Raw genomic sequence first — 20862 nt, forward strand, 5'->3', positions numbered from 1 at the left:
CGTCTGGAACTTGGGGGGTTCGTTTTGGAATCCGACTTCATCGGCTGTAGTCTGCCTCCCCTGAGGTGGGAGTCCTGTCTCGCAGAGGGGCCGTGGGCTCCGAGGGTAGGATGCCGTTCTCCCCTGGGCCTCGCACACGTTGGCCGTTCAGCCGGGGCAGGCTTGCTGTGTGCTCCGCCTCTGGGCTTGCGCCGGCCCTCTGAAGCTGCGTGCTGCTTCCCTCCAAGGCTTCTGTGGGAAAACAGCTCCAGAAGATTCTAGCTTGCCGAGGCTCTTTTACCTTCAAGTGTGTTTAAAGTCAGACGTTTGCGGACGTGCACGGAGGCCTCCCCTGAGTAGCGGGTGTGGGAATGCGTGAGCCGTCCCATGAAGTGGGGCTGCCAGGGCCGCTCCCAAGATCAGAAGTTAGAGTGTGAGCAAGCGCCCTGAGCACCTGGAGCTTTAACCCCCTGAGGGAGAGCAGACACGCCTATCGGCCGCCTCTCAACTACCAAGCAGATTCAGAACCCTGGGTGCCGTTTTGGGGTGTTATCAGTCCAGGGGTGTGGAGGGGCCCTTAGAAGCCCAGAACTCCCTATGGGGGATATTGATGTGGCTCATTGCACTCCTTTTGTGTTAATACCTTGTGCTGGGATGTTTTTATTTTAGGTCACGTGTGTGAGCAGAGAGTGAGAAATTCCAGCTCATTGCCACCTTCCAGGTCACGGGTCATCTCGAATGATGGAGCCAGCCACTTCGAGGGAGGCAGTCTCCTCACGCGCGGGGGTCTGAGATGTGAGTGAGGAGCAGCAGGGGCAAGTGGGTCGTGTGTGGGTGTGATTGGCATGGGGAAAGGGTGGAGTGAGAGATGGAAGGCTGCGTGTACGTCCGTGTGCACGCAGGCACACGTGTGATCTGGGGGCGGGAGCGGTGGCTGTCATGTCCAGCTCAGCGCCCTGCCTCGGTGGACCCTCAGGCCGTGCCGGGTCAGTGCGTGCGTCATACCTGGCATGCTCTAGAGTGGGCTCCGTGGAAGCCAGCTGGGCTGTTTCACAGGCAGATTATCATCCTACAAGTGGCATCTGTTTTTGGTTAGCTGCCCATCTGCAGGGGAGCAGGAAATGGAAGGAAAGGGTAGGATGAACAAAGACTGGTTTTTTAAAAACTAATTTGAAGTCCCCACGCTGGGAAAGTAAAGCAGTCATGGAGCTTGGGAAGTGAGTCCTGTGCTTGGGGAGAATGTTGTCCACAGCAGGGGGCGTCTGAAGTTTTCTGTCCCCTTAAATCACCCACAGACCTGGATGCAAAGTAGTTGTTTGTGGGATGAAAAGCAGGTTGTGCCCTTTGGGTGGTGTTCCCCCATGTTGCTGGTCATCTGGCATAGATCCACAGCTGCCCTGAGTTTCCTGTGTTGACGGTCCTCAGGTACTATTGTCCTTGAGCCTGTGCCCGGGGAGGGAGGCCCCGCACTGTGGCTGGTGAGAGCCGCGAGGCCTCCGGGACCCCACGTTCCCTAAAACTCCAGCCCAGATTTTGTGGGGCTTGAATGTTCTCCCGGGAGAGGGACCCGGGGTTCTGATGCTCAGATGGGTCCAAGGTCCATGATCCCGGCAGGCTGAGAGTCTGTTCTCCCGTTCAGTGTTGAAGAAACCAAGGCAGTGGAGGTCAGGTGACTTGGCCAGTTGTGTGGTAAAGGGTGGTGAGCTTGGGTGAGAATCTGGAATTCCCACTTTGGGGCCAGTGGGTGGTCCAAGAACAGGTTTTGGGGGTATCTGTGAAAGCCTGCACCTTGGGGCCCAGCAGGTCAGGCGCTCTGCCAGGCCATGCAGGGAGCTGTAGCTCTTGAGGGTTTGTTGAGTGAATGGAGAGTCTCTGGAGTCATTGGTCCCCCTCTCCCTGTTTGATCAAAGACAGAGGATGGGGAGTTCCATCAGAGAGCCTGTCTTCCTCACTGGGCAAGGCTCGGCAAGTAGGAAGTTGTGCAGAGTTTTAGAAAGTGCTTCCAGGCTCTGAGCAGTGCGGGGATTTCATTTCTGGTTTCTTTGGAACTGGGTGATGCAGTCTGACAGGTGAGCTCATTGGTTAACCCTCAGCCTTGCTTGTCTCCTTCCCTGCGGGCCACTCAAACCCGACCGAGGTGGGGTGGCCCACCTACTATGCCTGCACCTGAGATGTGAAAAATTATTTTGGGGTGGCATTTTACCTGTCTAAACCGACTCATGGCATCTGAAAAGCAATTGAACAGCTTTAAAATGTTGGTGAGGAACCTGGAAATAGCCCTTGTTACTGGCGATGGAGGAAGAGGTGGGCGAGTCAGGGGGAAGGATTGCTTTTACCACCATGTGGAACGTTTCAGTCGGAGGCTGGAGATGGGGTGACGGTGTGGGACCCGGCCAGCAGGTTCAGCAGGGCGCTCATTACCCATGGATGCTGCGGATGCGTGAGGCTCAGGAAGGGCCCAGTCCTCAGTTGGGGTGCTCCTTCTCTTTTGCCTGCCTGTGCCAGCTTGAGTGCTGGTCCGGCAATCTCGATGTCAGCTTGTGACCTGACGTGTGCCGTGTGTGGCTTCGTCACCTGAAGAAAATGCGGCTCCTCTGCCGGCTTCAGCTTCTGTTTGTCTGCTCACATGGCTTCTGTGTATGTCCAGGGTTTGAGCAGAGTCTCCCAGAGGAGTCAGTTCCTTGGGGGCCAGTCTGTCTAGAGGCAGCTGGGTGTAGTCTGGGGTATGAGGTCGGGAGCCAGGCCTGGTCTGAGGCCCCCCCCGAACCCAAGCCTGGGCTTCAGGCCAAGTGGGCAGCTGATTAGAGCCCCTGATTCCTGATCTGAGCACACAGGGTGGGTCTGAGGACCTGGTGGGGCAGTGTCCTGAGAGCTCAGAGTGGTCCCCGAGTCAGGAGGCTCTCGCTGGTGGGGCTGCGTCCTGGATGAGGGTGTCAGCAGCCCTTGAGAATCCAGAGAGCATCAGCTTCTCGAACACTGACCTTTATTTTCCTCTGAAAAGTCCCCTAATGGTATATTAATTTGTCTCTAAGGACCAAGATCGGAATTCCTTTATTTGAAAGGCTGTAAAGGGGGGATGCTGTGGAGACCAGCTTATAGGATTACACATCTTTATCAGCATCTTAGAAGGTACAGGAAAGGGCAAGGTGCCTGCTGAGCTCCCTCCCTGGGTGAGGTGGCCGGAAGCTTGTTGCCAGGTCTGCTTAAAGAACGTAAGTTCTACACTTTAACCTTTGGCTCCCTCTTTGAACCTTCCAGCAGTAAAAAATGTGGTCCAAGCACAGAAGCTGGCTGACGTGGACCGTGAGCTGGCCGCCATGCTGTTCACGCACACACAGCACAGGAGCAAGGGCCCCCAGGGCGCTGGCCACGAGGGGGACGCTGTCCGCAGGCGCAAGCTGGAGCGGATGAGGTCCGTGCGCCTTCAGGAGTCCGGAGGAGAGCTCAGCTACCGGGGCGCCAGCATGTTGGTGAGGGCTTCGTCCACCTCCCGCTGCCCCGGGGTGTCCCCGTGTGGGGGTCGCAGTCATGGTGAATGAAAGCAGCCTCTCTCTCCTCTTCTCCTGCGCGGCTCTCTCTCTCTCTCTCTCTCCCTCCCAAATCCTACTTGTGGAATGGAGGGGAGACGGACCTCTCAGCCACCAAGGAGGTTTCCACGTCAGACTTACCTGGAGAGTTTTTATAAAAGCTGATTCTTGGAACCCAAGAATCAGGTAAGTCTGGAGAGTTTTTATAAAAGCTGATTCTTGGGTTCCACCCCTGGAGGTCCTGTGTCTAGTTGGGCCTCGCATGTGCGTGTCTATAACCTGGGCTGTTAAGAAAGCTCTAGAGGGGATTCTGAGGGGCGCCCAGGTTTGGGGTCAGAGCTGTGAATGGGTCATCAGTGCAAATCAAGTAATTCATTCCGACCAGAAAAATTCCCATTTTTGTCTAAAAATCTAGAGAAGACCCTACCATATTTTGCATCATAGACCTAGGAGGAGACAGTGGTTGTACCTGATGGGTTTATGGAATCAAGATGCCACAGCGGCCTTGAGGAAGATCTTTGAGGATCACCCTTTATATTAAGGCAGGCTGGTGTCCGAACAGACGTCCCTGCTCAGCCCTTCGTGCTCACAGCAGCTGGGGAAGGCTCCTGCCCTCAGGTGTGGGGTGTAGCGAGAGAGACGGAAACAGGCCAGTGAGCAAGACTGTTGAGTCTAATGGAGGAGGAGAGGTCCAGGAGAGGGCGTCCAGACTGAGCTTGGTGGGGCTGCGGTCCAGATGGGCCTCCTCCCCTACGGCAGCTGCTGAGGGTGGGGCGCCTGGACTGGTGGCCCGGCAGCACGTTGGCTGTGTCGGCTGCCCCCCGGGCTCACCAGCAGCCATGCCTCCTCGTTGGGTGGCGGGCCCGGCGCGCGGCAGGTCCTCAGTCAGGTGCCGCCAGTGCTGGTGCTTGTGTCCGCTTCTTACCGGGGTGTTGCCGGGTTTCCTCCTGTTTGATGTGTCCTGGTACAGTTTCCACAGCTCAGAGCCCTCATTCTGAATATAGCAGTGATTTTGGAAGTAATTGGATTTCTAAATACAAGAAAATGTTCCACTAAATTCTCATGATTTTCCTGGGTCAGCGGCCTGGAGAATTTAAGGTGAAAGTGACTTGTTTTATCGAGTAGGCAGCGGTTTCTCCCCCATCTGGAGTTCTCACAGCCTTCTTCAGAAAAAGGGTTTGTGAATTCACGAAGTCAGCGGGCCCTCTGATGAGAGCCGGAAGTGGAGCGGTGCTCAGGGCCGAGGAGCTAAGCCCCTGGCCAGTCCTTGGCGCTGGATGCGCTCATGCCGTCAGCTGGTCTCAGACCCCGGGGGCTGTGCATCGGGAGGCAGAGAGCAGCCAGGGATGCTGATGGTCTGGGAGCATCTCAGGAAAGTGGTGTAGCACAGAGTGGGGCCAGATGCCTGTGTTGGTGTCCCAGCTGTTGCTTGGGACAGTCCCAGCATCCTCATGAGGGTGGCTCAGCTTCTGTGGTGCCCGGGACAGTGGCCGGCCCCACCTTCTGCGGTTGGTCAGCGTCAGCTGCTGTGTGAAGGCGGAGCCCCAGCTGCAGGAAGACCATGAGCTGGGTACCTTCTCCATGGATCCCCCAGCCTGGGGAGAAGGGCTGGCAGGCTATCTCCTTGTGTGGGGGGTCCTCTGAGGCTGCAGTCTGTGTGGCAGCAGGGTCCCCAGGGCCCTTGGCCTGGACTCGGACCAGCCATTTCGTGTTTGAACAGATGCCCCAGCACTCCAAGCCTGGTACTGACCAGGCAGGCCTGGGGCGGTCAGGCCCCTGGGACCAGCCCCCCACCCCTGCCCTCTGCCCACCCCCTGCAGCCCCCAGATTGTCCCTCACAGTAGCAGTTTAGTGGCACTAACCCTGCTTCATGTAGTCATCCCATGCCGAGTGCCACAGAAGAGAGAGCTTTATTTCCGGAAATCCCAGTAAAAGCCTCACCAGCCTCGTGCTCTGGTTGGGTGCCATGCCCATCCTTGACCTGGTCACTGAGCTCTGCTGCCTGTGGGGACCCAAGGGCTCCAATAAGTGTCCTTACCCTTTGCCTGCCTGACTTTTGAATCGATTGAGAAATCAGACAGGAGTAAGGCAGAGAGAGACCCAAGTGTCACCGCTGTTACCGATGACTCTAGTGATCAGTAAAGCAGACCCTGGGAACTTGGGTCCTGTCTGCAGTCAAGGTGCTTGTGACACTGAGTGTGGAGCTAATGCTGGACCCGAGCCGCCTGGGTGAGGCCGTACGGCTACAGGCCACTAACCCCGCCGCTGGTGAGGAGCAGTGTGAGCACCTCATGCGGGGTCCACGCCAGTCGATCCCAAAAGGAAGAGTTGAGGGAGGGCAGGGCTATGCCTGCCTGGTTCATATTCCAGAACTTTCTATCAGAGAAGTCGCCCCACGTCCTGTGGGGTGGAGGGAGGCCAGGGGTGCCAGGCTTCCTGACAGCTTCCTCCATGGTACGGAAGGACACAGGACAGGCAAGGAGTTTCCCTCCTCACAAGCCCCAGGGTCATGTTGACTCTACCGGTGGCTGTTCACCATCTGGTCTACAGTAAGCTGGGGAGTGAGTGTCGCTGTGCTCTGCCCCCAGCCTCTCCCCTAGAGCCTGGTGTGGATCGTCCAGTGGTGGGCAGTCCAGATTTTGTCCCTGCAGCTTGGGAGTGGGTCAGAGTCATGGACTGTCTCAGTTCAAGCTTGAAAAGCCCCTCTGTGTTCTATTTCTCAGCCTAAATTATGTCTGGCCATCCCGCACTCCATTAAGAAGCTCTAATCAACTGTGTTTGTGTGGGGAGGCCTCAAATATGAGCATGACCACCCTCTTATTTTCAAATCCCCAGGGAGAAATTAAAGGCTCAGCTTCAATCCCCATGCGAGGGGAAGGCCAAAGTTTTGGATGTTGGACAGTCAATATCCAAAGTAATTTAAGTCAGAAACCAAATTTGGTCCTTACTTCTTGAGTTGAAGTCCAAAGGCGTTCAAACAGCCTCTGCCTTCTGATGTCTGGGCCTCCTCAGTGTTCAGAGGTTCTCAGCACGGGGCCTGGCTGGTCACAGCACGGAGTGGGGTGGGGTGCGGGATCTCCTTCTGGGTGGACCTTACTCTTTAGTATAAGTCACACAGAAACATAAGCCAGTCTCCAGCCTCTAGAACACGTCGTGTTGGCCAAGCCCAGTGAGTCAGGGCATCGAGGAAGGAGGTGGATGAAGGAGCCGTGGCTGAGCCCCACTAAGGCAGTGTGCCACTTGTATGAACTCTGGCTAGGCTCAGGTCCGCCAAGGCCCCTGCTCGAAGACGGGGCTCCTGTTGCCACACTGGGGACCTGGCCAGTGAGCCCATCCCCAGTCTTAGTAGCTTTGAGGCCATTTTATCCTCTTTTGTTAGAAACCTTTGCTTCTAATTCCCCACTGTGCCCAGATGCCAGCCTCGAGGCCATGGGGAGAGTTGGCCTCGTGGGCAGTTGAAGTCTCTTGGGAGCATGCAGGGCAGACCCTGCCTCCTACAGGGGAGACTGCCGCGGGGTAGAGAGAAGCCGGGAGTGCCGTGTAGACCCATTCTCTGTCCTCTGGACCTGGGGGTGGGCCAGTCCCATCTAACCCAGGTGGCTGAGGAAGGGGGTGGTGTGATTCCAGAAGAAATTTTGTATTCAGGGTGGGAGTGGGGGAGGTGGCGGACCGGCCCTTGAGAAGGAGAGCAAGCCCTGGTTTGGCACCTGTGTCCCCCAGGCTCAGCAGAGCATCCGTGCACAACACGCACGTGACCTGCAGGTCATTGCTGCCTATCGGGAGCGCACGAAGGTAGAGAGCATCACGAGCGCACTGAGCCTGGCCATCACCACCAAGCACACGATCCACGTCACACTGGGCACTGCCGAGTTCTTCGAATTTGCCCTCAGGAACCCCCACAACGTGCAGCACACAGTGACCATCGAGGTGGACAATCCCGAGCTCAGGTGGGAGTGAGCGGCGGGCCTGCTGGGGTCACCTGGGGTGACTCTGGGTTCTCCCTGAAATGAAAGCCAAGCTGCTCTTGATGTTCGAGGGCCCCGCTGATCCCGGCTTTCGCCCACGGTCCTGGGTTCCAACTCTCAGTGGGTGGGCAGGGGACTCGCCAGGAAGAGCATTTTTGCCTCAGAGCCCTGTGTCTCCTCCCCTGCCTTCTAGCGTCATCCAGCTCGGTCTCCGAGCCCGTGTCTCCCCTGCCTTCTAGCGTCATCCAGCTCGGTCTCCGAGCCCGTGTCTCCCCTGCCTTCTAGCATCATCCAGGACAGTCGGGAGTGGAGGTACTTCAAAGACACAGCCAAGCTGCACACGCCGGTGGAGGAGGATATGTTCCATCTGCGGGGCAACCTTGCTCCTCAGATCTTCCTGCGCCCGCGGGAGACCGCCCACATCCCCTTCAGATACCAGACCTTCTCTGTGGGGCAGCCGGCCTTGGTGCAGGTGAGGAGGCCATTCTTCCAATGCCAGATGGGCTTGCAAGGCACATGGGAAAATCCCACTTGGCTAAATAATGGGGAGGCGTTTCTGTGTGTCCCTCCATGCTGCTCAGACCACTTAGCCTTGGGGTGGATACCTGCTTTGCCAGCCCCTAGGTGAGCATGCACATAGTCCTCTCTGAGTGCTCTTTAATTCTTGGGTATAGAACCTCTTCCTTACCTCAGAAGAGCTGATGGGTTGAAACTTTCCAGCATTTTGTGTTCTCTAGTTAATGCTGTCTGCCTGCGTTCTGTAGTGTTTGCTTGTCTGCAGGAAATGCAGGCTTGGAGGTTTCCAGTGATGGATGCGAGTGGTACATGCCATGTGACTGGAGGGTGCAGGGCATGCGTTTTATCTTTCTTACTGAGCTTTTGGGGTCAGCTCTGTAGCATAGTGGTTCCCACTTAAATGGGCTCGAAGAGCTCTCAGAGGCTCACAGAATCCTGTGCAGACTCTTTGGATGCACTTTTGGGCGAGAGGTCGTAAGGACAGTGAAGACGTCAGGAGACCTTTGGCTTCAGGCGGAGCCAGGTTGCACGTTGGGTGGGTCTTCACAGTTCCCGGCAGTCCCTGCTCCCTCTTCGGGGTAGTGAGGCTGGTTTGTGACAGTGGCCGTCCACACGGTTATTATGAAAGCAGATGAGATGGTGCACGGGAGCCCTCGGTCCCAGGGGCAGCGGTTCCTACAGGGAGAAGTCCTGCAGCTAGAAGGGCTCTTCACCCTCCAACTCCCATCTTGTGACCTGCGGGTGCCGACTGGTTTCTTACAGGCCTCTGCTGAGCTGAGATCTGAGAAGGGCACAGACGCCGGGTGGCCCCAGAAGTCCAGTGCAATGCCCACTAAGCATGCCAAGGTAAGGGCAGGACACCTGCGATCCTAGACAGTCCCAGGGTCTTGCAGTGACAGCCAGGTGTCTTCTGAGCAGACCCGGTGAAATGTTCCCGACTACTGTTTTTACTCAGGCTGCTGGGGCCTGGCCCTCTGCCCTTCACTGAACCTCCTATGGTGGGGGGGGGGCGGGGAGCGGTGGTGGTGGAGCAGGGCCCGTGGAGGTGGACTCCTACTGTCCTGATGGAGCAGTGACTGCCTCCGGCGATGGTGGTACGGCCTCTGCGTGGGTGTCCGGCACGGAAGCCACTCCCTGGCCACTTGCACCTTGCAGCCCTTGGTGCTCTGGGTGCCTGCCCCACGCCCTGGAAGTACAGCTGTCTCAGCATGCGGCCACCACACACGAGGGTTAGACTGGCCCCCTGACCCTCGCCCACAGCATCCCCACGTCCCGTAGGATCAGTGTGGGGGCTGTGGGGTTACTTCTCGGAATGCTCATTACCACCTAGAGGGGAGACAGGTTTGCACACTCTAGCAGCCTGTCTGTAGGATGTCCTGAGGGGGAGCTCAGGACACTTGTTTTTAGGAATTTCTGAAGCTTTTTTTGGGCAGACAAATGCCTTTTTGAAGTAGTTTGAAAGTAAAAACAAAAGCAACAAGACTTTGCCCCACCCCTGCCCCGAGAACAGATTATTTCACTGAGTCCCAGATGAGAAGCCGACTCCCGATTGCAGGCCTGTGTTCCTGTCTCATTGTGGTGACTGCTTGTACCCTCGGCCCCGTCACCAGTGGAAACTGCTTTATTTTACTTAACGTGGAGGCACAGTTTTGCTTTGCTTAAGGAACGTCAGCTGTTTATGTAGGGCTATCGATGAAATCTGAGAGGCTAGTACATTTTCCGTACATGGATTTGGAGTTTGAAGGCAAACCCCAGAAATCTTTTGAGTTCACCGGTGATTAGCTCAGTCTGTGTCCCTAACAGATAAGGACTTTTAGCCTCACCGTGTGCCACTGTCACTGCCCCCCGATCAGCCGCAGACCCTCTGAGGCGCCTAGTATCCATCCGGTGCTTACTTATCTTCTCACGTGTGGTTTGAGTGAGTCCGGGCCCACTGACTCCAGGGCCGCGTGTCTTCCCTCCCCTCGGGTTCATTGCCCACATGCGTTTTCAGGGTGGGAAATGGGGAAATGCCACTTTTTTCGTTCTTCCTGGACTTTTTAGCTGGGATTCTGCCATAAACAAGAATTTCCCCACCAGCAGTTTGGGTGCCCTGAAATACACTTTATACCAGAAAGTCAGGATAAGTGTTGGATTCTTTCATTTTATTTATCAGTGTTCAGAGTAATGAATTGCACCCTGGCAACCTCCAGAGGCGGTCAGTGTTTGGAGTCTCATTATGAGCGCACAGGGGTATGTTTGCTGCTTCTCGTCTGTGGCAGGCATTGGGTGCTGAACTGCTGCTCTCTGCCACCGCCATCCCTTTCAAAGCACTGTTGTTTTTTTGTTTTAAAGATTTTATTTATTTATTTGACAGAGAGAAACAGAGAGAGAGGGAACACAAGCAGGGGGAGTGGGAGAGGGAGAAGCAGGCTTCCCGCGGAGCAGGGAGCCCGATGCGGGGCTCGATCCTAGGACCCCGGGATCCTGACCTGAGCCGAAGGCAGACGCTCGACGACTGAGCCACCCAGGCGCCCCTTTCGAAGCACTGTTAACTAGGTTAACTGCTCACGTATTAAGCAGGTCACTGGAATGGTAAAACCAGAACTCCAAGTTTCTAGGAGGTAAACATGGCCAGAAGTGGCTGCCTGCCCCCCCTTGTGCTAGGGAACAGCAGGCTGAAGCTGGAAATACTAGAACTCAGTTTGTGCAGAGTGGGCAGTAAGCCTGAGACCCCATCCAGAGGACGGTGCACCCGGCATTGCTGGACAAGGATGGGTCTCCGGCTGAGGCTGACCAGAGGGTCCCCTCCATCTCAAGCCTGGCTGTCCTCCGTGCTTCCGGGAGCTGCCAGGGGAGCAGAACTATGGACTGTGGGGGCCAGAGCAGGGGAGGGCAAGGTCGGGTGGCTGGGGCAGAGACCCGGCCTGTAGCAGGTGCAGCAGCTGAATACACACGTGGTCTCCGTGTGGTGGTGCACTTGTGGCCAGAGTGTCGGCACAGATGATGGGGCGGCTGGTGTGCTTGCAGGAGCTTCTCTCCCAGCTGAGTGAGCGCACATGAGATGGGGAGGGCATTCAGGTCGAGCTCCAAACAGGCACGACCAAGTGCAGCATGGCATAAAGATCCGAAGGTGGGAAAACAGCAAAGACAAGCCAGGACCGTGCCTACAGAGTCTGGAAGGGGGCGTGCTCGGGCGGGGCTGGCGGGCACCCGGAGCTCAGCAGTGTGGGTGGTGGGTCCAGCCCAGCGGGGATTTGGGCTCGTGGTGGCCATCCTCTTACGAGTTATGACTTAAACAGAGTTTTACATATATAGCTTTTTATATATGTACATCTGAAAGATTTCACAATAAACATGTCTTCCCCATGTAGCAGGTTTGTCTGGAGGCCCGAGTTCTCCGTTGATGTGGGAAGGTTGCCTCGGGTGTTGGGCTGCGTGCCTGCCCTCATTCCGGGGCCTGGAGAACTCAGGACCAGACAGAGTTGGGGAATAAAGATACCTGTTTCTTTCTTTGTGTTTTTTTTTAAAGATTTATTTATTTTTGAGAGAGAGAGGGAGAGAGAGTGTGCACGTGTGCTCAGGGGCTGGAGGGGCAGAGAGAGAGAATTTTAAGCAGACTCTCTGCTGAGCGTGGAGCCTGATGCCGGGCTCAGTCTCATGACCCTGAGCTGAAACCAAGAGTTGGATACTTAACTAACTGAGCCACCAGGTGCCCCAGTAACTTTTTTTTTTTAAAAAAGGAAATTTATATTTCTAGGCTTTTTGGTTTAGGTACAGCCTCCTTTTACCGTCTGGAATCAAAGAGCTCCACTACCACCCACCAGGACCTGGCGGGTTAACACCAGACCCTCGAACAGCTTCCCTGCATGTGCACGGCCAGCGTGCTGGAGGATGGGGTGGTGGCTGAGGGCGCGTCCGATGTTGGCCCACACACCCTGTAGCTGGCAGTCGAGGCGAGGGCCTTACTTACGAGAACTAGCAGTACCAGCGGCTACACGTGACGCGTGCGTCACGAGAACACGTCCATGCGCCGTCCCTGTGCTGCGTGCCGTCCCCTCGGCGTGGGCACCTGCTGCTGCAGACTCCGTCCCCCGTTTCTCACAGTGTCTGACCCTCCCACCTTGCAGGGGGAGCAGGCCCAGTGGAGCCTGGCGGGGTGCACACAGCTCTCCGCGGGCCCGCGGGCTGGGCCTGACGCTGGCGCCGTCTGCTCTCGGCAGGTCGTGTTCAGGGGCAGTGGCGGCAAGCCCATCGCTGTGCTCTGCCTCACCGTGGAGACCCAGCCCCACGTGGTGGACCAGGTCTTCCGCTTCTACCACCCGGAGCTCACCTTCCTGAAGAAGGCCATCCGCCTGCCTCCCTGGCACACACTTCGAGGCAGGTCCCATCTGTCCCCATGGCTGGCGTTCTGCAGGTTCAACAGATGGGAAGAGGTTTTTCCCTGAGGGTGACAAGGGGCATGATCATGTTATCCTGTGATGCTCTTACTCCAGCCTGTGACCCACCTGTAAATTCTCCACCTGCCTTTGTCGTTTGAAATGGTGGCCTCACTGTCCTCTGAGATGCCCCGGGGTGGGCATGATTAGCTGATTCTACCTCCTAAAACCCATGGCCCCGAGGGTTGTGCCAGGAGTGCACTCATACCTTGGGCTGCTCAGTCACTTCCCTGGTCCAGGTCTGGTGCGTCCTCTGGGTCAGGCACCTTACTCCATAGTCCCCCCCATTCACTGTTGGTCACTCCCCTCGGATAGGGCCCCGAGGACGTGGCTAGTGGTGGGAGTGCCGGTGCCCATGGAGGCGGGACTGGCGTAGGGTAGCATCGCCCGTCTCCCAGCAGGGGTCTTTTAGCACCTGTGATGGGCCAGGCCTGCCCCAGACAGTGACACCACGGCCCAGGCCTGTCCAGAAAAGACGCTTGTTCTGATACTCCCTGCCCTAGGTGCTCCCGTGGGAAGCCCTGGTGAGGAACCCCCAGTCCACGTCCGATGTAGCGACCCCAACGTCATCTGTGAGACCCAGAATGTGGTAAGTTCTGCCGAGCCCATCACCCAGCCAGCGCCCCCATCATCTGAGCCCCCTGGCCTCCGACAGCCTCTTCCTCGTAGGTTTTCAGTTAAGTGGTATCTTTCTAAGGTGCTAACGGGCTATTTTGACATCCTTGTGGGAGGCTTATGCATGAGTTTTCATCTTTTCTGCTAGCAGATCAGTTCTTTGATTATCTTTGAATTTAAATGAAAAAAAAAAGGCATGAAGCAAAGTGAATAAAGTGAGTAGTAATTAAGCCACTTATTAATTGCCATTGTGTAAAGAATAAGGGCAGTAATTGTGTTATGACTGGTTAGGAAATTGGATAAAATCTCCTGCAGAATATAATTATTGAACTCAATGTGAAATCAAGAAGTTAATGATTTTCTTTTTCCCAGGAAAAAAAAAAAAAAAGGAAGAGTGAATTCTGACTAATACCGAAAATTAAACACCTGTTGGGAGGGAGGGAGCCTGGTTCCCGCCTGCTTCTGCTTCATGCAGGCTCAGGGGGCTGGGCTCGGAGTGGGGAGGCAGGCGGTGTTCTCAGAGTGCACCTGTGTCCGCCAGGGCCTCGGGGAGCCACGGGACGTGTTCCTGAAGGTGGCTAGTGGGCCAAGCCCGGAGAGCAAAGACTTCTTTGTCACTGTTTACGCGTAAGTCCACGAACAGGAACCCCGGAGGTCGAGAGGGGTGGGCGGGGGTGGGAAGCAGCTGCAGCATTGGAAGGGCCCACCTGGGCTCTTCCCAAGCTCCTGACGGGGCTTGTTGTCGGGCCTTTGGCCACGGGAGGGGAGACTCCAGGGCTGTCGGGGGCCTCGCAAAGGGCGCCCTCTGATCGGAGCGGCACCAGCGGCCTGAGGGGCGGGTGGAGAGCCCACCAAGGAGAGAAACTCGAGGCGGCGTCTGCCCCAGTGCAGTGCCCGGTTCCGACCAGGGGAGAGGGAAGGTGGCAGTCATTACCCTTGCATGCCTGAGACGGTGATCACATTGCCTTCCTGCTTCTCCCACTCAGTGAAATGACCTGTTCCTGTTCCTTTTCCTCGGAAGTCTCCTGTTCCAGTCCCTTGAGGGAGGAGCTTTCAAAACTTGGCCAGGCTGGGGGCTTTTGAGTCAGACGTCTGAGAATGGGGCAGGGGATAACTGCGCTCGGTGCCCGTCTCGGGCTGTGTGGACACCTGAGGGGCAGGGTTGCTAAGAGCCATTTGGAGGAAAGCGTCAGTATCGTCCTGCGGCACCAGGCAGCTCCGGCCTGCGTGACCTCTGAGCCCACAGACTCTTCCGTGTCCTGCTTTCCACGGGCTTCACCCCAAGCCACCTGGTTTGGGACTGTGACGTTTCTGGCAGAAGCCCGCGTTGTCGTTCACACGGGGTGTCGTGGTGCAAAGTCAAAGTGGGCCTTCAAAGTGGGGAAGGTGGCTGCGAGGGTCATGGCAGCTGGGCTTCACTGTCTCCTCGGCCCCTGTCTCCTGCTGGGTGCTGCTGCCCTCACCAGCACTGAAAAGGTTTCTGTCCTGCACAGGGATAACTGGCTGGCAACACCCGTCCAGATATGGCAGGTCCACCTTCACTCCTTGCAGCGCGTGGACGTCTCCTGTGTCACAGGCCAGCAGACCCGCCTGTCCCTTGTCCTTCGGGGGACACAGTCGGTTCGGAGAGTGCAGGCTTTCACCTCGCACCCCCAGGAGCTGAAGGCGGGTCACTGGGTGTTCTCTGGCCTCTCCCCTCCTCACCCCACCCTGGGAACGGACGGTGTGGGTCCTGTGGACAGGCTCATGGCTCCTTCAAGACTCGTGGCAGAGTCTTCATTCAGATTGCCTTTTATTGGATATGCCATCATGGGATGAGTGACATATAAACCCCAAAAGCCACTTTTTAGAAAAATTATTGGAAGGCAAATATTAATAGCAGCTCTGGAATTAATTTAGCCACAATTATGCGTCGGATAGTGAGGGCAGTGCAGACTCCTTGCCAGGGTTTTGAGCTGGAGCTCGTTGAGATCTCCCTCTGCTGAGGCAGCTCCGGTGCTTAGGGCACCGTGGCCACACGGAGGGCGCTTGCCCGCCCAGGTGGTGATGCGGACCGTGATGTGCTGCGAGCCTGACAGTGTGGCTGGGTCTGGTTTTAGATATGGCACCGTCACTCACGCCCCTTCTGACCTCATGCAGGCCACGTGGGCCCCCTGCCCCCGGGATAGCGGGGGTTCCCTTGGGTTTCTGTCTGTGCCCTGAGCTGCAGGTTTCAGGAAACCCCTGGTCTGCACAGTGTGAGGGACTGCGTCCTGACCCGCTTCTTTTCTGCTCTTCCTAAAGATGGACCCCAAGGGTGTGTTTGTGCTGCCACCTCGCGGGGTGCAGGATCTGCATGTTGCTGTGAGGCCCCATAGGGCAGGGAGCCGGTTCATCCACCTTAACCTGGTTGACGTGGACTACCACCAGCTGGTGGCCTCGTGGCTCGTGTGCCTCTCTTGCCGTCCACCTCTCATTTCCAAGGTCTGGAGGGGCACACGGGGTATGGGTGGTGTGTCACCTGATTGTCACCTGGTCCTGTGACCTGGTCTCCGGTGGGAGTTTCCTCCTCTGTAGTCTGTGGCCCAGGGGTAGGGGTGTGGGTTGCGTCTGTGTGGCGAGCCCCCTCAGCGGGGTCTGTCATATTTAGGGAGATGCCCTAAGTCAGCCGGCACATACAGAGCAGGCTCAGGAAGGGCGACTGCTGCCCCTGCCCCCACAGGCTTTCGAGATCACGTTGGCTGCGGGGGAAGGCAAAGGCGCCAACAAGCGGATCACCTACACCAACCCCTACCCCTCCCAGAGGACCTACCACCTGCACAGCGACCACCCTGACCTGCTGCAGTTCAGGGAGGACTGCTTCCAGGTGCGGGTGCTGTGCGGGGTGTGGAGGGCTGCGTGTTGGGGGGGGCCCTCGGGCTCTGCTTCTCCCGGGAGCCCCGAGGTATGAGGGTCGGCACCGCATTTAGGAGCAGTTCCATCTAATAATGGGTGGTCTTGAGAGAGTCCTGGGAGGGAGTAGTGCGGATCTGAACTGGGGAAGGTACTAGATGGGGGGGCAGGCGGGCATCCCTCATTGAGCTCTTCTGCCTGTGCTTCTGGGGCCCCCACATCTAGGCACCATTGCAGGGGTTTTGGTAGCCAATTTGCCCTGCAGTTTATCAGTGGCTTTACCCACAAGTGCCCTACAAATTAGCCTTTTTTCTGTTGTATTTTGAAGAAAGTACAGTTCATCACAGTCTGTCAGTGGAAGGTGTTTCTTGTTGTGAAGCGTCCCCTGGGGCATGGGAAGAGCAGCTGTGTGCCATAACACTGGGAAATTTAGTTCAGAACATCAGGAGTCTGGAGCCCTGCCTGCCTCAGGCCTTGGGGTCTGGAGCCTCAGCTTAACCTCCTCTGTCAGACCGGGTTTGCACGCGTAGAACTTGCCAGGGTAGAGAGCAGTGGCTGGGGTAGGCTGGGATTGGATGCTTGCTGCCTTCCAGGTTGGGGGAGGAGAGACCTACACCATCGGCCTGCGGTTTGCACCTCGTCAGAGCGCCGGGGAGGAGGAGATCCTGATTTACATCAATGACCATGAAGACAAAAACGAAGAGGCATTCTGTGTGAAGGTCACCTACCAGTAAAGAGCGGCTGGGGGTGGCCCCCTTCCCGCGCAGCATGGGGACACACTCGTGTGCGCTGGCTCTGTGGGCCTCCGCCTGCCCTCACCGACCTGCCCGGGCCACTGGGGAGCGTGGCCGAGGGTGGAGGGGGCGCCGTGCCCCTGATCAGCTCTCATGGCCGAGTGCAGGAAGCTGCTGCTGGAGCCAGCCGTGCGCTGAGCCCCGCGGGCGTCCGCAGGGCAGGGCTCGGCGCCAGGAAGCACGGGGCTCCCTTCTCTCTGCTGTATTCGGGCAGGTGTCTCTGTCTAGGACGTGTCGATTTGCTTTTTAGCAAAATATATTTTATGAATCATCTTAAGTGATAAAATTATGTTTTCTTACTGGATTTTGTACAAACATTATTTGCTATGCAATGTTTCATACTGGTATTCTTTCATATCTTTTTTTAAGTTATGTATGAAATACTAAGCTTTTACCTGTTTTCTCTATTGATGGTTTCCTTGAGTGTTTTCTGTTGTTTTCACCCTTGTCAGATGCCGACATAACGGGGCATAAGCACGATTTTCCCTCGAAGACAGCATGGCTGAGGGACAGTGGGGTGGCCCGGGGCCTCTGGCCTCCCGGAGAGTCAGCATGGGCCTGACCGAGGCAGGTGAGGTGCCTGACCTCTGCCTCTGTTGGTCATGGCTCCCATTCTGATTCTGCGCCCCCCCCATAAGGACCCCTGTAATGACATTGGGCCCACCTGCAAATTCAGGGTAACTGCTTCATCTCAAGATCCTTACCTTAATCCCACCTGCAGAGTACCCTTTTGCATGCCGGGTCACTCAGTCACAGCTTCCAGGGATTAGGTTGCGGACAACCCCGGGCAGGGGACCATTTTCTGTCCACCAGCATCCCATTGGCCAGAACCCAGTCACATGCCTGCACCTAGCTCCAAGGGGTCTGGGGACTGCCCTCCTTTTGGGTGTCGTGTTCAGATAACCAGGGGTGTTACTACCGAGCAGGTGGCAGCAGGTTTTGGGGGATGTTCGCAGCCTTGGCCACAGCTGCTGGTGGGGAAGCGGAGAAGTGGCTGGGCTGGAAGCACACACTTGGAGGGACAGCACGGAGTATAACCGAGAGGCAGAGCATTGTGTGTTTTATAGCAAAAACTTGACTTTCAGTTTGTTGCAAACGTGGATAAGAAGGAAGCAGGGGAGCCTGAGCCCTGGCGAGTGGCAAGCCAGGCTGTTCCTAATTTTGGGGTGATGAGAAGGCAGCAGAGTGGTGGCCAGCCATCCAAGTGTGCAGATGAGCGGCCGAGGCTGCCGTGGGAGGAAGCCTGTGGGGGGCGGGTCTCTGTGGCACCACGAACTGACGAGGCTTCCCGTGGCGAGGAGCAAGACCCAGGGCACGGATGTGCTGGGGGACGACTGAGCAGGCCCCAGAGGGATGGTCGTCGAGGCGGCCCAGCAGCCGGATGCTGCGTAGGTGAGAGGCAGGACGTCCACTGCCCCTGATTTAAATCTCGGCCCTGTGAGCGGGGTTAAAGAGTGCATCTGTGCTGCAGCTGACCCGTTCCCTATGTCCTCTGCCTGGGCACGGGTCCCAAGCCCCGCACCAGGGGTAGGCACCACAGAGCAGCGTGGAGGATGGATTCTGGGGAAAGTTCTTCAGGTGTATTTATGGGTCTTTTTACCATGTGACAATGTACCCAAGTTCATCTTTGTTGTTGTTTGGATGCCCTACCTGGTGTTTTCTGTGTTTGCACCCCGGGCACAGGGCAAGATTTCAGCCTGTCTACACCCTGTGCCAGGCCAAGCACATGTAGCCAGGACCAGGGAACTGGCCGCCAGTCTGCATGGAGACCTGCAGGCCCTGGTGTGTTGCGGCACGTGCCGAGCTCCACGTGGGAAGCTGTGGTGGGGGTTACAAGGTCTTGTCACTCACCGCCACCATCCGGCAGCTTCTCCGTCCCGTCCATGTGCTGCTGTCACCCACTGAAGTGTGGGGAGGAGACGGCCGGCTCTGTCAGCCTTGTTTCCTTAAGCTTCTGCTGTTTCTGTGAGGCTCTGCGGCTCTAATTAAGTATCTTGAGACTCGCTCCTGCCCATGACAGGTAGGGAGACGTGCTGGCCGAGCGCTCGGGTTTTATCTTACTAGATGACTTTAATGTTTCTGGATAGGACGATGAAGCTGTAATGTTCCATTTTTCTCCTGCTGTCTCACTGGGGAGGAGTGTTTTTCCTCCTCTTGTAGAAAACCTCAGCCAGGCGCACGTGCTGCAGGGTCAGTGACTGGCCAGACGTGGGGTCGGTGCCAGGGGTGGGTGCCAGGACTGTGGCCACGGGACAGTCAGGTGGGAGAGAGACAGGAGTCCGGGGGCCCCTTCCCCAGGGCCTGCTGGGCTTCAGGGCGGTGGCCGGCGGGAGGTCCGGAGTCCCCATGCTACAGACGCAGCCCAGCCCTGCACGTTGGCCATGCGGGGACAGGGAAGGCAGGAGGAGAGGGTGTCCGAGGGCAGACACCCAGGGGGTACCTGTGGGGGGAAGGGTGGCCTCCGGGGGGGCAGCCACTGCTGTGGGTGACAGAAGAAGGCTGGCTTCTCAAGAGATCAGAGAAGGAGGTCGTCCGTCTGTCGTGCTCCTGGAAGGTCTGCACAGCCCGTTGAAACGTGGCCGTGTTCGGTGCTCCTTATGGAGACGAACCCTCCCTGAAGCCCCCTCGCTCCCTGCTGTTTGTGGCTTGTGCCCATTCTTGTGCCCCTCAGTGCCCGTGCTGTGCGGCTCCTGGCGGAAGGTCAGGATGCTGGGTCTGTCTTCCTGGTGGCCGGGGTTGAGGACTTAGGCTCCCTGCTCTCTGCAGCTGGCTTCACAGTCTGGGATGGGCTGAGGGAGGACGCCCCTGACTTTGCTCTCACACCTGATGCGTTGTCGAGTCCTGGCCAGGACGACCTCTCCGAGGCGTCACTGTGCGTGCTCGCTGTCCCGGCTGAGACAGGGTGGAGGAGAGGGAGCGGGGAGGGGACGCCCGTGGGGAAGGGGACATGGGACCCTTTCGCTTCCATCTCCTCCCACTTCCAGATGCTTCCAAGAGCTGGGAAGTCACAGGGCTGCCACTTTTCTTAGGGAGGCAGACCCACCATGAGTCCATTTTGTCTTTGCACAATGGTGGGGCCACAGGACCTTCCTTACCCTGTGTCTAGGCTCTAAGACAAAGACTGAAATGGGTCATTTGCTGCCCTTCGGGGCTGGGTGCCCAGGTAGGGGGCTGTGGAAACCTGTGAAACGTGCCATCACACCATCCCAGTGTCCCCAGTGCTGGGTGCACGCCTCTGCCCAGCCAGGACCCTACTCTGCGGAGGCAGGAACCGTGGTGCCGCGTTTGGCTGGAGGATGTGGGTGCTGGGTGCCCCTCCTGAGCACGCCCGGGTTGGCCCGTGGGGGGCTCGTTCCCTGAGCCCCGGTGGTCGGACACAGCAGGAAGCCGTGGGAGGCCCTTTGGCAGGACAGATGCTCTCAGCCAGCGCAGCTGTGCTCACTTATTCGTCACTCCCTCAATCATTCATCCATTCATTCATTCACTCATCCGACATGGACTTGTGTGAGGCAGGGGACATGTGGTGCCACAGGACAGACACAGTCCCTGCCCCAGGTCAGGACCTGGCCTCCGTGTGGGGCCCAGACAGTAAAAAGTGGCACATCCTGTAGGGTCAGGCACTGACAGTCTGTGGCGGGGGGGGGGGAAGCAGCATAAGGGCATGAGGAAGGGATCTTTGATTTTAGAAAGGAGGTTGAGGCCTCGCCGAGGTGATGTTGAGCAGAGCATGGAATGAAATCGAGTAGCCCCGAGTGGAGGTTCTGGGCCAGCTCACAGGGGCCTTTGGGCTGCGGGGAGGAGCCTGGACTTGGTTCTCGGGGACATGAGGCCGGTGGGACTGGGGTGGGCAGGCGCCCTGCCCTGGGACCAGCACCTGGGGCCAAATTTGTGACCCGCTCTAACCCAGCAGCCTGGCCCAGTGCCTGCTCGAGGGCGCGCGCTGTCTGCATGAACATGCTGCCCATGGCCTCGGGGCCTACAGGGCTGGGGACGCTGCGCTCGGCTGGCAAGGAGGGGGCGTCTGCACTTTGTTACGTCGGAAGAGCCGGTCGTCTACACATGGACGTTCTTTTCCTCTTCTCTTCCCCTTCATGGCTCCTCCTCCACATCCCTCCCCGTGGGACTGTGGCCTCCGGTCACTGTCCTGGGTACAGGTAAGGATTTGGGGCCCCTCCTG

The 20862-nt window shown here is 57.3% G+C and overlaps 1 protein-coding gene across 6 annotated transcripts in view; it reads left to right on the plus strand.

Moving 5' to 3' along the window:
• NPHP4 (nephrocystin 4) overlaps positions 1-17111 on the plus strand; it is a 111794-nt gene extending 94683 nt beyond the window's left edge. For 5 of the 6 annotated variants that reach the window (XM_073903435.1, XM_073903438.1, XM_073903436.1 and 2 more), the window contains 9 exons: positions 649-774; positions 3238-3449; positions 7227-7453; positions 7757-7943; positions 8750-8833; positions 12190-12346; positions 12909-12994; positions 13562-13647; positions 14514-15307. In XM_073903435.1, coding sequence (XP_073759536.1) covers positions 649-774; positions 3238-3449; positions 7227-7453; positions 7757-7943; positions 8750-8833; positions 12190-12346; positions 12909-12994; positions 13562-13647; positions 14514-14838 — 1490 coding nt within the window. In that variant the 3' untranslated portion in view covers positions 14839-15307. Of the gene's footprint in view, positions 1-648; positions 775-3237; positions 3450-7226; positions 7454-7756; positions 7944-8749; positions 8834-12189; positions 12347-12908; positions 12995-13561; positions 13648-14513; positions 15484-15721; positions 15866-16484 lie in introns of those variants that run through there. The other variant, XM_025856316.2, reaches the window with a different exon arrangement.
• The last annotated feature ends 3751 nt before the right edge of the window (positions 17112-20862 follow it).

This window comes from Callorhinus ursinus, unplaced genomic scaffold, assembly GCF_003265705.2.
Source record: "Callorhinus ursinus isolate GAN/ISIS: 27379988/994484 unplaced genomic scaffold, GSC_fseal_2.0 scaffold18, whole genome shotgun sequence".
In the NCBI taxonomy this organism is placed as follows: domain Eukaryota; kingdom Metazoa; phylum Chordata; class Mammalia; order Carnivora; family Otariidae; genus Callorhinus; species Callorhinus ursinus.